At 35.9% G+C, this 13175-nt stretch overlaps 1 protein-coding gene across 5 annotated transcripts in view; it reads left to right on the top strand.

Moving 5' to 3' along the window:
* Atp11c (ATPase phospholipid transporting 11C) overlaps positions 1-13175 on the top strand; it is a 191759-nt gene that overhangs the window by 140864 nt on the left and 37720 nt on the right. For all 5 annotated transcript variants that reach the window (XM_005358515.2, XM_005358514.2, XM_026784837.1 and 2 more), the window contains exons 20-22: positions 448-622; positions 4838-4940; positions 6419-6564. In XM_005358515.2, coding sequence (XP_005358572.1) covers positions 448-622; positions 4838-4940; positions 6419-6564 — 424 coding nt within the window. The remainder of the gene's footprint in view (positions 1-447; positions 623-4837; positions 4941-6418; positions 6565-13175) is intronic.

The following is a 13175-nucleotide window of genomic DNA, read 5'->3' as shown; positions in this document are numbered from 1 at the left end:
AATAAAACTTCAAAAAACAAAAACCAACTCTATTTCTGTGATGTTCACCAAATGCTGGTATTTCTTCTTTTGGCAATCTAGTATCTTCATTTTCTCCCTAATTAAACAGCTTTTTCTAACTAAAAGTCACTATTGCTATCATTGGGGGCAGTTCATTCTTTGGGATGAATAGATGAAAGAACTAGAACTGGTGACTTGTCTCATCTGGGCTATTCACCTCTGTGATTAAGAAACTCAAACTCAATCAGGGTGTAGTGGTGCATGCCTGTAGTCCCAGGACTTAAGAAGGGAAGACAAGCAGGTCAATGAGTTAAAGGGACCTTCTTAGTTACAGAGAGAGTTGAAGATCAGCTTGATCTTTACGAGACCTGTCTCAAACAAAATAAAAGTCAAGGTGTTAATTCTAACTGTATAATAGATTCAAACCCATTTTAAAATCTTTTTCAGAGCATGGACAGAACATCAGGAATATGGATTAATCATTGATGGCTCCACATTGTCACTCATACTAAATTCTAGTCAAGACTCTAGTTCAAACAACTATAAAAGTATTTTCCTGCAAATCTGTATGAAATGTACTGCAGTGCTCTGCTGCCGGATGGCACCATTACAAAAAGCCCAGGTAAGTGGATATTAGTTAATTTTCCATTCTGGATCCTCTTTACACATCTCATTCCCATGCCTTTTCATTCTTTGTGAGCAAACCTGAAGTCTCTTCCAAATTATTTTAAACCTGTACTGTACCTTGTACCCTCTAGCTTGCTGACCAGTTCTTTACCTGCTAGACTTCTCTAATGAGTACTTAGTTCCTACTGCCTCTGCCTGGTGTTCCTTCCTCCTCATGGCATTATTAACCCTATGTATCCTGATCTTTCTTCTCTTACTATTCTGCCAGCTTGGACACAAATAAACCTGGCCCAATTCCTTAAGCAATATTTTTTTCCTGGTTTCTTTACTACAGTTGACACTATCATTTACATTCTCCTCAAAATCTTTCTTGATTTCTGTGCTTGCCCAAAATGCTGATATATTCTCCCTCTTTGGTAGTGTAGTATCTTTTCATTTTGTTTCATTCTGTATTTGTAGATTTTTATTTTAATGTGCGTGAGTATTTTGCCTTACATGTATATCTCTGTACCATTTGGGTTCCTGGTGTCTGCGGAGGCTAGACGAGAGCATCAGAACCCCTGAAACTGGAGTTACAGACACTCATGAGCTCCCACGTTTGTACTGAGAATTGAACCTGAGTCCTCTGAAAGAACAGCCAGTGCTCTTTACTACTAGGCCATCTCTCTGGCCCATTACCCTGAACTTCCTTAATAGTTTTTCTTTTCTATGGTAAAGTTTTCCTTTGATTTTCACTTTATGGACTATCTCTCTCTGGATTAACTCTTCCTTCCATTGATACAGCTCTAGTCTTGGCTTTTCTTTAAGATTATGTCTCCTGTTTCTAGCTGTCTGCTAGACATTTCCATTTGGATTGCCTACTACCACGTTAAATTCTAGTATCTTAAGATAGATCTTAAAGTTTTCTTGAACAGTTTATTCCTGTTACTAGGGCCATTTTACATTGTTCCCTGTGTATCATATTATAGTCTGTTTGTTTATTCTGCCTATTTTTGTCATCGCTTCCATTTTCATGAACCTTTTGATGTTGCTCATGTTTCTCCCCTCCCCAGAAGATGATGTATCTTGTGGTTCAGGTCTCAATGTAGTTTATATCTGTCACTATAATTACTTTTTCTAGACTATTATCTCTTAGTATCTTATGTTCATATACATAATGTTTGAGTCATTGTCTTCTGTCCAAATCTTTGGGTTCTATTATAGACCCATTTTTTTGGGTTGTCCTTATTGTCGCAACTATGCCTTCTCTGCAGCTTAACCATCATTTTCCTTAACATCTCCTATTATTTCTATAACCAAGCTTACTATAGTTTCAACTTTCTAAATTCAAAACCTTTATTTATTGATGGCCCCCATGCTTTATTCTTGTATGTGGCTTTAGCTATCCAAGTATGTTTTCTAGTACATTTTATTACTTTTTTCTACTTGTTTTTTCTTTCTTCTCACTTCTTTCCAGAGCCAGACATTGAGTATGTCGTTAAACTTTATTTGTAATTTCCTAGCTTCTTTTTATTTCCTTTTCACTTTGTTTTCTACCAGTACCTTCTGTGTAGTAGGAGCTACAGGCTATGTTCCACCACCTGGCTCCTGGCCACGGGCTAGCTTTATACCCGAAATAACAACACACAAATTGTATTCATTTAAACACTGCTTGGCCCATTACCTCTAGCCTCTTACTGGCTAACTCTCACATCTTGATTATCCCATCTTACCAGGAAGATTCTAGCATATGTCCATCTTGGGCTGGAACTTCATCACGTCTGCCCTGGAGAGGAAAGCATGGCATCTGCCTCACTTCCTCTTCCTCCCAGCATTCTGTTCTGTTTACTCCACAGAAATCATTAAACAACACCATAGGTAAACATTTTTTATTAAGTATTTGCCCTGAACACAGCATTGAATCACACTCAATGTTTTCACATCTAGATGAGCTACATAGGTTAGAACATATCAGGCCAAGCAGTTTATTAATTAACCAATGAAATCAACAGATTGATATATGACACTCCCACATCACTTCTGTACTTACTGCTACTTGTACAATATTCTTCCATGTTGATCTGAATTCATGATCCATACATGAAAATTCATTGATCTAGTCACACTAGACCTATTTTATGAGTGGTTACTATTATTAATTCCCTGTGTGCCTTTTGCATATCATTCATTTTCTCTGAAAATACCTTATTATTTCCTTACACATACAAATTCTACTAGTATTTCATTATTTTAATCATGGTTTCTTTCATAAAATAATGCCTAATCGGCAAATACTTTCCTCTTTTTTGATATCATAAGCTTTCTTATATGTAAAATTTTCACATTTGTTTGTTTGTGGGGTGGTATGTGTACCTTGGTGCACATGTAAAGATGAGAAAACCACTTGCAGAAGTCTTTTCCTACCCTCCTCCATATGGATATCAGGGATCATACTGGATAATAGCATGTACTCCTATATAGAAACCATATTTTATCTTTATTACTTATCTGTTTATCTTATATACTTGAATTTATAATTCATTTCTATTTTTATTTGCATGCTTTCTAGTGACCACACCTCTTTTGTTATTAGTATATTGTTTTGAATAGTAGTTTGCATATGTTTATACTTAATGAAAAAGCTATTTTTAGTTAAATTAACTTTTTCTTGAAACCTACCTACAGTTTGGAGAAAAACCATGGGTAACTTGAAAAGATTAGAAAAAAACTATATATTTACCTTACCAATTCATTTGTGACTCTACAGTCAGTAATCACAAATCCTTTTATTTTCTACAAGTACAAATTATAATCTTTCAACCTAACCTATATTTTTCTTGAAAAGGTTGTCACCTTGATAATTATATTGCCTTCCAGGCTGCAATTTTTAATCCTTGAGGTACAAATTATTGCTGCACATAGTATACCAAGGGCAAATTAGTTAACATTATTATAGCCCATTGAAACTGAATTTGTGTTTGGATTCTTTAGTTTTGTCCTTAGTTCTTTCACTTACAGGAATAAGAGAGTATTTCTGACAATCTTTTGTAAAGTTCTTAATAGGAACCAAATTAATTGGAGTGGTCATGCAAATGCTAACATTTCACTTCATTTTTATGTTGAATGAAATTGGACATGTAGGATTTTTTAAATGATTTAACGCAGCTAAAAACTTATTGCATCTTATTTAAAGAAATGCTATGATGTCTCTTACTTGCATAAATTATTTGTAATCATTTCATTATATTGAAAATGAATTTTATTTATGCTAACCAACTAGATAAATCAGGGGACAAACTTTTTGGAAAGCATTATTTAGCAGCTGAAACTTACATATCATGTTAAGGCTACTAAATTCCAAGGAGTCGTGAGAGTAGATGGCAAACAGTGACTATCTGAAACAGTGGAAAAACAGCTTTAACCCAAATATTTTCCCCAAGAAACTTTCCATGAGGTTTTGGAGACCTCTAAAGCAGAAACCTCTAAAGCAGAAATCATTAAACAACACCATAGGTAAACATTTTTTATTAAGTATTTGCCCTGAACACAGCATTGAATCACACTCAATGTTTTCACATCTAGATGAGCTACTATTTAGAAAGTGACTGAATTTGTAGAATTTTTCTGCAAATCTCACCTCTTTTAAGATACCTCCTTTGAAATGTAGCTACCTGTAAGAGAAAACAAACCGTATTGTGTGGTGAGGAGAGTTAGTAAAATGTAATTGGCAGCATAATAGGTGCATAAGATTAGCATATATGTTCCATAATTACCATTGGGGTATTCTAAAGGGAGATAGGAATGTCTTCAGAAAGAAAGGATTAAGAGATAACCAAAACACTTCTGATTATTCCATTTTTTGTTCTGGTAGCTTTGTACATGTTACCTCAAATCCAATTTATGGTCTCCGCTCTCACATTCAAAAATATAATCTAAAAAGAACACGGGAAAAGATGGCAAACGAAGGAAACGTGCCAATCTTTAGTAAGCATGACAAGAAAGGTTTTGAACATTTATGCATGTACAGACCTAGAAACAAATGGGGTGCTAGTGTTTCATTTTAAATGACTATGTTACTTTGCACCTGATAACTTAAGACTCTCACACATATGCATGCAAACTAACTTTCTGTTTGGAAATTCTCCAATTACACCTATAAATGACAGTAAACCCCAGTGAGTTACTACACATTCTGCTTTTGATTTTTCTGTCTCTTGTATTTTATGCTTAGATTGTCAGAATGGTGAAGAACTTGAAAGGCAGCCCTATAACACTGTCAATAGGTGATGGTGCCAATGATGTCAGTATGATTTTGGAATCTCATGTGGGAATAGGTAAGAAACATTTAATGTGATGGCGTCTATAAAGTATCATTAGCAGTTTTGCTTTTTAGGTTAAACCAGTCTTACTCTAGATTGTTTTAGTTACTCATCTGGAATTTGAACTTGTGAATAACTGTTAATATAATAAAAGATTTCTTATAATAGTGACCATTCCAAGGTCCTCCCCATAGTGGTGAGAGGGTATTTGTATTTGACAATCAAAGTGGATATTTTTTCCCAAGGCAGGGTTTCTCTGTATATCCCTGACTGTCCTCAACTCACTCTGTAGACCAGGCTTTCCTGGAACTCAGGGATCCACTTGCTTCTGCCTTTTGAGTGCTGGGATTAAAGATGTGAACCACACCCACCTGACTTCAAAATGGATTCTTCAAACCTTGTGTCACAATTAATTGAGTAGTTCCTATTTTGGCAGCATGTATGAAATTTTATTAATTTCTTACACCTTTAGCCAGGCTGCCTACTCTATTACTGTTCCCTCTGTTTTTTTTAATATTTATTTATTATGCATACAATATTCTGTCTGTGTGTATGTCTGCAGGCCAGAAGAGGGCACCAGACCTCATTACAGATGGTTGTGAGCCACCATGTGGTTGCCGGGAATTGAACTCAGGACCTTTGGAAGAGCAGGCAATGCTCTTAACCACTGAGCCATCTCTCCAGCCCCTTCCCTCTGTTTTTTGAGGTTGTTAGCTGTTAGAAGTTAAGAAATTATCACTGGCTGGCTCATTGTCTACAGTGGTATTTATGGGTACCATGGGCTATCGTGTTGAAGTCTTATGTTGACTTATACCAACAGTTTTTCTGGAACCTACACAAAGTTTAGGTATTAAGTACCCAATTGCTATTAAGTACCCCAGCAACATTTGGCAATGGATTGGGAGCACATACAGAATTAAAATATTGTATTATTATATAGTGAAGTTTAGATTCCAAAATTCCTTCTCCTACTCAAAAGTAGAATGATTTAGCATGGAATTCTAAGTTTTTCTCATTGGTTACCCAATGTGGAAATGGCCTATAACTCATAAAATCCATGAGTAGCTATTGAGTTTCATATAGTGAAAGAATTTCACTGTCTTCTCATTGATTTCTTTGACCACAAAACCCAGACCTCTGACTTGCCTTAATATAACATCTAGTTTAGTGTTATGCACAGTTAAGCACATACGGAATGCCTTAAATAATTTTAAGGTGGATTTTTCCCCACTAGATAATTTTTGCTTTGTAACGATTAAAATAATGACTAGTTAATTGTTTTATATTGTACTAACAAATACCTAATAATCAATTAAACATACTTTTATTTGGTGAGTCTCAGTATTATTTTTAAAGCCACTCTTTATTTTAAAAGAAGTAAATATAAGGTATACACTTGATTTGTAGCATTTAAATAGCTTAAAAATATAAACACAGACCAGGCATTTGCTCATTCTATAAAATTATCACCATACAAAATATTCTCTCTTTAGGTATTAAAGGAAAAGAAGGTCGTCAAGCAGCCAGGAATAGTGATTATTCTGTTCCAAAATTTAAACATTTAAAGAAACTGCTATTGGCTCATGGACATCTATATTATGTGAGAATAGCACATCTTGTTCAATATTTCTTCTATAAGGTATGTGATCGATCAGATGTTTATAATTTAGCTATTTTGCAGGGGGTTGTTTTTGAAACAGGATTTTGCTACATGGCCTAGATTTAAATCAATTTGTTTTTGTTTGTTTCTTTTGGCTTTTTGAAGACAGGATTTTTCTGTATAGCACTGGATATCCTGAACTAGCTCTGTAGATCAGACTGGCCTCAAACTCACAGAGATCCTCCTGCCTCTACCTCCTGAGTGCTGGGAGTAAAAGAATCAAACTTCTTATGTAACTAGGGCTAACACACACTTCTCCTGTCCCAACCTCCAAGGTGGTGAAATTACAGATGTGTACTACGGTGCTGAGCTTTGCAATTTAATTTCTGTGAATCAAAATCAAGGTTTTACTGCTCCTGAATATAACCTGCTCAGTATGGATAATGTTTGTTTTGTGTATGTGTGTATGTGGATGATCAGAGATGATCATTTGCTATTAGATAATGAATTGGTGTGCTCTTCCTTGGGAAAGACTATTTCTTCCACTCTTGGCATTCCTTATGTAGGGTTGACACTTTGTGATCTTTTCTCCATCCACTTTTGCTTGTATATTGCTGTTGTCCTTGTTCATCTGGTGTTTAGGTGATCATGTTGGTGAGATTCTCTGGGTTAGCTTCTGATATTACTAGGAGACGCAATCTCACATCGAATTTCCTGATCCTCTGGCTCTTACAATCTTCCCCCACTCTTCCTTAGCGTTCCCTAGGTCTTAGGTGTGGGTGTTGTTTTGTAAATGTATCTATTTGAAACTCAGCTCCACAACTGTGCATTAGATTGTTTGTGGTTTTCTGTAATGTTATCTACCGATTTCTAAAATAAGTTTGTTTGATGAGAGGTGAGGACTATACTGCATCTGTGGATATAAGAGCAAATGTTTAGAATGTAGTTAGAATGCTGATTTAGTAAAGTGGTGACTGTATGTTTTCCTCCAAGACCCATGACTTCACTAGCCCTGGATAGTTAGCTAGGTTTCCAGTACCAGGCATCATTTCCTTCTTGTTGAGTGTATCTTAAGGCCAATTAGAGAGCTGTTGGTTACTACCAAAGTATGTGGGCCACCACTGCACCCTTAGGGTTATTAAGCAATTCTGGTTTTCGATATAGTTCATAGAAATCATTGATCAGTAAGACTGTAGGTTGCCTCCCTCCTTTGGAACCTTGCATGGTGCCTTCTGAATGCTATTCCTCAGGGAAGAGACATTCAGGTCAGTTCCAACTCAGGGGCTTCCAGCTTCCAGGCCCTTTGTCTGAAGTGTACGGTATCTTCAGCAATAAGGGCTTAATCCTTCCACCTTTTGGAGACAACCAAATAGCAATAGACTGTATGCTTTTGGACAGTGCTGACCAACAACTCAAAAGAGGGCTTTTCATGCCTTTTATTGAGGTTTTTTGCTAGGTGGTCTTTGGCTCTTGGAAGGAGCATTGTCAGCACAGATTAGAAAATTTCATTTAAACTGTATATGCATATTTATACACAGACTTACATTTTATAGGTTTTTAAGTATATAGTTAACAATATGATTCCTTATGACTTTTTCAAACTTCCTTGCTATAACTTCACTTTTCTTCCTCTTTCTTCTGCATTTATCTCCCCTCCCTCCAAATTAGAGCCCCCATTTTTCTCATTTACCCAATCAGATCACTTGTACTTGTATTCCCTTCTCTATGACTCCCCAAACTCACCAACACTAGCAATGGTTCCTCTTTACATTTGTGTTTCTACACTTACTCCAGGATATATACTCATGTCTGAAGATTTGGAACTAAGAGCCTCCCATGAGAAAAAATATGTGATAATTGTCTCTCTGGATTTAGTCCTATCCATTTACCTGCAAAATTGATGGTTTTATTTTTCTTTACATCTGAATAGTATTCCATAGTGTGTGTGTGTGTATGTGTATATATATATTCACATTTTCATTATCCATTCACTGGTTGATGGACATTTAGGTTAGGTTATTTCTGTTTCCTAGCTATTGTGAATAGAGCAGCAATAAATATGGCTAAGTGTCTGTGGAATAGGTTTTCTCATTCTTTGGACATATGCCGAGGAGTACTATAGCTGGGTCATATGGTAGTTTTATTTTTAGCGTTTTGGAATTTTTCCACACTGACTTCACAGGGGCCTCACCTGTCTGCAATTTGCATGTCATCCTTGTGCGGGGCCTGTATAATTTCCTGGATTTTTTCAGTATTAGTGAACGTACTGCTGAAGTGAGCACTGTTTTTTTATTTTTTGAGACAGTTTCTCACTATATATGACCCTGGTTAACCTGAAAGCTCCCTGTGCAGACCAGGCTGGTCTCAGACTCACAGAAATCTACCTGCCTCTGCCTCCCAAGTGCTGGAATTAAAAGTATAAAGTGTGCTACTGTACCTGACCATTTCAGAAATTTCTGACTTTAAATTATTTTTGTGTATGTCTTTGGAATTCAGATTAGACTTGGTTTTCCAAAACCCTAAGGTACATTGTTACTTATTTGAGAGCTCTGATTTTTCCTCTTTAGCAAGGTCTCATGTATCTCAGGCTGGCCTTGAAATATGTGGCTGAGGATGACCTTGAATTTGTGATCCTTTGTACTGTGATTACAGGTGTACGTCTTCATGCTGAGTTTACGAGGTGTTGGTGTTTGAACATAAGGCTTTACACATGCTGAACATGTACTCTACCAAATGAGTTAAATCCCCAGCCCCATCTTATGTTTTAAATGCAGATACTTATAGATATAAATTTCACTCTTAGGACTATTTAACTTATAGGTTTTGGTATGTTGTATTTTCATTTTCATTCAGATCTCTGATTGATTTTTTTTTTTAATTCCCTCCTTGATTTTCAGTGACCCATTCATCATTCCATAGAGTATTTTTCTTTTTGTTTGTTTTTGAGACAGAATCACACTGTGTAGTTCTAGCTGGTCTGGAACTCACTATGTACCTCTGGCTGGCTTGAGATTCATAGAGATCAGCCTTCTTCCACCTCTTTGTCTCCCAGGACTAGTGTTAAAGGTATGTGCGACCATACCTGGCTCAGTGTTTTTTAATGTCCGTGATTTTGTATATGTTCTATAGCTTTTCTTGATATTGGTATCTAGTTGTAGTCTATTTTTGTCAGTTAAAGTGTAAGAAATTACTTTAATTTTCCTCCATGTATTAAGATTCACTTTGAGTTGGGTGGTGGTGGTGGTGCACACTTTTAATCCAAGCACTCAGGAGGCAGAGGCAAGCCGATCTCTTGAGTTTGAGGCCAGCGGGGTCTACACAGTTAGTTCCAGAACAGCTAGGGCTGAAACCTTGTCTCAGGGGAAAAAACTGACTTTGTATCCTATTGTTACTGTATGTTCTATTTAAGAGAAAGGTCTGTGGACTGCTACGAATACTACATTCTGCTGTGTTCACATAGAATTTCTATAGAAAACTGTTAAACTCATTTGATCTGTGATGTCATTTAACCCAGACATTCCTCACCTCTCAACGCATACCTTTTTAAATAAGAATAATTATTTGTTTGTAAGTAGAGTATTAAAGGCACCTTTTATTGTTGATTTGGTATTGTTGCTTTTTCTCCCTAAGTATATTTTTTGGAATACCTTTTTCTATCCTTACACCTAAGATTGTATCTATCTTGGATGCTGAGATGTATTCCTTAGAGGCAAAAAAAAATGGATAGATCCCATTTTTAAATCAATCTTCTAATCTGTGTCTGTTTGCTGAGGAATTGAGACATAAGTATTATTAGTATTGAAGTATGTTCATTCCTCTTATTACTATTCCTTATTTGCTTAACTGTTGTTTCTTTTCTATAGACTTGTGGTCATGTTTATCTTTCTCTTCAATCCAAAAGATTCCTTCCAGTATTTTCTGTGTAGGTTGTTTAGTGGTTATGAATTCTTTTGTTCTGTTTTTATCACAATTAACTTTTCTTTCTCCTTCAATTATGTTAGTTTTGTTGGAAACAATTTGGTTGATTGTTGTCTTTAAGGGCTTGAAATGAATCATTCTAGAAGATCTCCTGGTCAAAGTTTTTGTTTAGAGACCTTGTATTATTCAAATGAACCTGACTTTATAGGTGACGTTATGTTCTTTCTTGCAGTTGTGTGTATGTGTACACACTCACACACACAAGTACAGCAACATCTTGAAGTCACTTCTTTCCCTTTACCATCTTTGTCCTGAGTATCTAACTAAGGTTGCCAGGCTTAACAGCAGATGCCCTTACTCACTGAGCCATTCATTACTCTACCTTCATATTTATTTATCTTTCTCATTGATCTGTGTTTCAGTTCCTCTACCTTGTCTTTAAGCCTTGATATTCTGTCCTCCCTTTGATCCATTCTATTGGTAAGACTTTTTAAGAAGCTTTTAATTTGACTTATTGAATGTTTTGTTTTCAGTATTCAATTTGTTCTTTTATTTACCATTTCTAACTCTTTGCTGGATTGTATTTTCATATCCTCTGTTTACTTATTTCATTTAACTGTTTCTGTTGAGCATTCTGCTTTGGAACCTTTGTCTGTATTCACCACTGTCTCTGACCAGGTTTTCATCTAGCTGGGTACTATGAGGTTTTGAAGCAATGTTTCTTCACCATAGTGTAGAGAGGTATTCTGCTGGCTAGGTTCAGCATATATTTGTAATACTTACTCTTAGTTTCCAGAGGGTGCAAAGCATGTATTGTTTTGAGGCTGCCAAGCCATCAACTCAGCAGGAGTCTTTTAAAATGGTGTTTTACAACTGTTCCAGTTAATTGCCAAAGAAAAGGGTATTTTAAAAAACAAAAAAACCTTTTCTTTGAAATCCCCATGCATAACTTTTGTCTCCTTTCTTCCAACTTTATTTTCTATTATAAATGTCTTTTGCTGAGAGTATTGTGCCAATTTTTGAGGCTCTCTGTCAAGTTTCAGTGATCACTAACAGAACCGGAGGGAAGTATCCCAGACTATGCTGTCCTTTCAGGTCAGACTCTTTTTGGTTTTTTCTGATCTTATTTCCAAGGTTTTCTATTTTACTTTGAACTAAACTAGATATTTTGTGTCCATCACCCATATATTTTGATAGATTTCCCCAGATTATTCCCTAGATAATCCATCAGCCCAAGCCTACATGATGTCCACCATCTTGTCTACCGTCTACTGTTTCACTTCATTCATTTTGTCATCTATGGCCCATAAAATGAGTCATCATCAATAATTTTTCGTGGTATATATAGCACCAGATGCCAAGGCTCCCATATATGCATTTGTTAAATAAAAAAATTAAAAATTAATCTGGTGCAGGTATGCATCTTTAATCCCAGCACTCACGAAGCAGAGAGGTAAGTAAATCTCTTGTCTGAGGCCATCCTGAGTTACATGAGGATACCTTGTCTCCAAAAATAAAAAAATAAAAATAAAATAAAGGAGAATGTTTAGAAATAACACATGTGTGTATATAGGAAGGAAGCTGTATAGCTTATATATAAGAATATGGATATTCTTTTCATATTTATACATATATGTGTAAATGTGTGTGTGTGTGTGTGTGTGTGTGTGTGTGTGTGTGTGTAAAGCACTGATGCTAGCTTGCCAGATTTGCTATAAAAACAAAAACAGCCCTGCCTTGCCAGTCTGTATTAACTAATTGTTGGGCCAAACATTAAAAAGAAAAGGTATAATTATGATGTTATTAATTGAACCCAATGTGTGTAAAATAGTTTATTGTTTGACAGAAGCACTTAATTTATTAATTAATCCTCAAAAGCCTCCTATGAGACAAGTTGCAGTATCTCAATTTTAAATATATAAAAAAAATAGATCTCAAGGAAATGCTATCATGTTTCTACAGCTGAGAAATATGGGAAGTATATTTCCACAGAGGTTAAATCCAGGAACCTACATCAGAGTTAGGGTCTTTTGGGCTTGGCATCACTGATTATTTTTTGACCTTCCCCTAATAGAAGGTTCCCATGAATATTTATCATGTATTTCTTTGCTAATCTGACTCTTCCCAAAAAGCTTGATTTGTCCCTGGTTGGATTTTGCCCTGCAATTCAAGCATCTCCCACCAGATGGAATGAATTCTCTGTTAAAAGAACAAAACAAGCCTGACCTTATCAAATGTTGACCAATGTTCAAAAATTATCTCCCCATTCACAACAAAGTGTATCAGAGATTATTTATGTAGGTGATGCCTTCTGTGTTCCTTATTATCTACATTACTGACTCAACACTATTCATTATATACAGCTGTCCTTTGTCCAAAAAGGATTTCTAATCTTTTAACAGCCTTTGACTTATCTTTTAAAAAGGCATTCCCTCTTTTTTTTAGATTTATTTTTAATATGTGTGTGAGTATGTGCACATGATTGAAGGTGCCCATGGTATCAGATGACCCTGAACGAGAATTAAGAACATTGTAAGATGTCCATGTGGACAATGGGAACAAAATTCCATCATCTCTGGCTGAATCAACTGATTCAACTGCTGAGTCATCATTTTAGCCTTTCCATTCCCAGCCCCATTTTCTTACCATTTCATTTTCTTTTTTTTTTAATTTTATTTATTTATTGAGGATTTCTGCCTCCTCCCCGCCACCGCCTCCCATTTCCCTCCCCC

The sequence above is a fragment of the Microtus ochrogaster genome, chromosome X (genome assembly GCF_000317375.1).
Source record: "Microtus ochrogaster isolate Prairie Vole_2 chromosome X, MicOch1.0, whole genome shotgun sequence".
Lineage (NCBI taxonomy): Eukaryota > Metazoa > Chordata > Mammalia > Rodentia > Cricetidae > Microtus > Microtus ochrogaster.
Note: the sequence above shows the minus strand (reverse complement) of the source record. Positions and strands in the feature narration are given on the sequence as shown.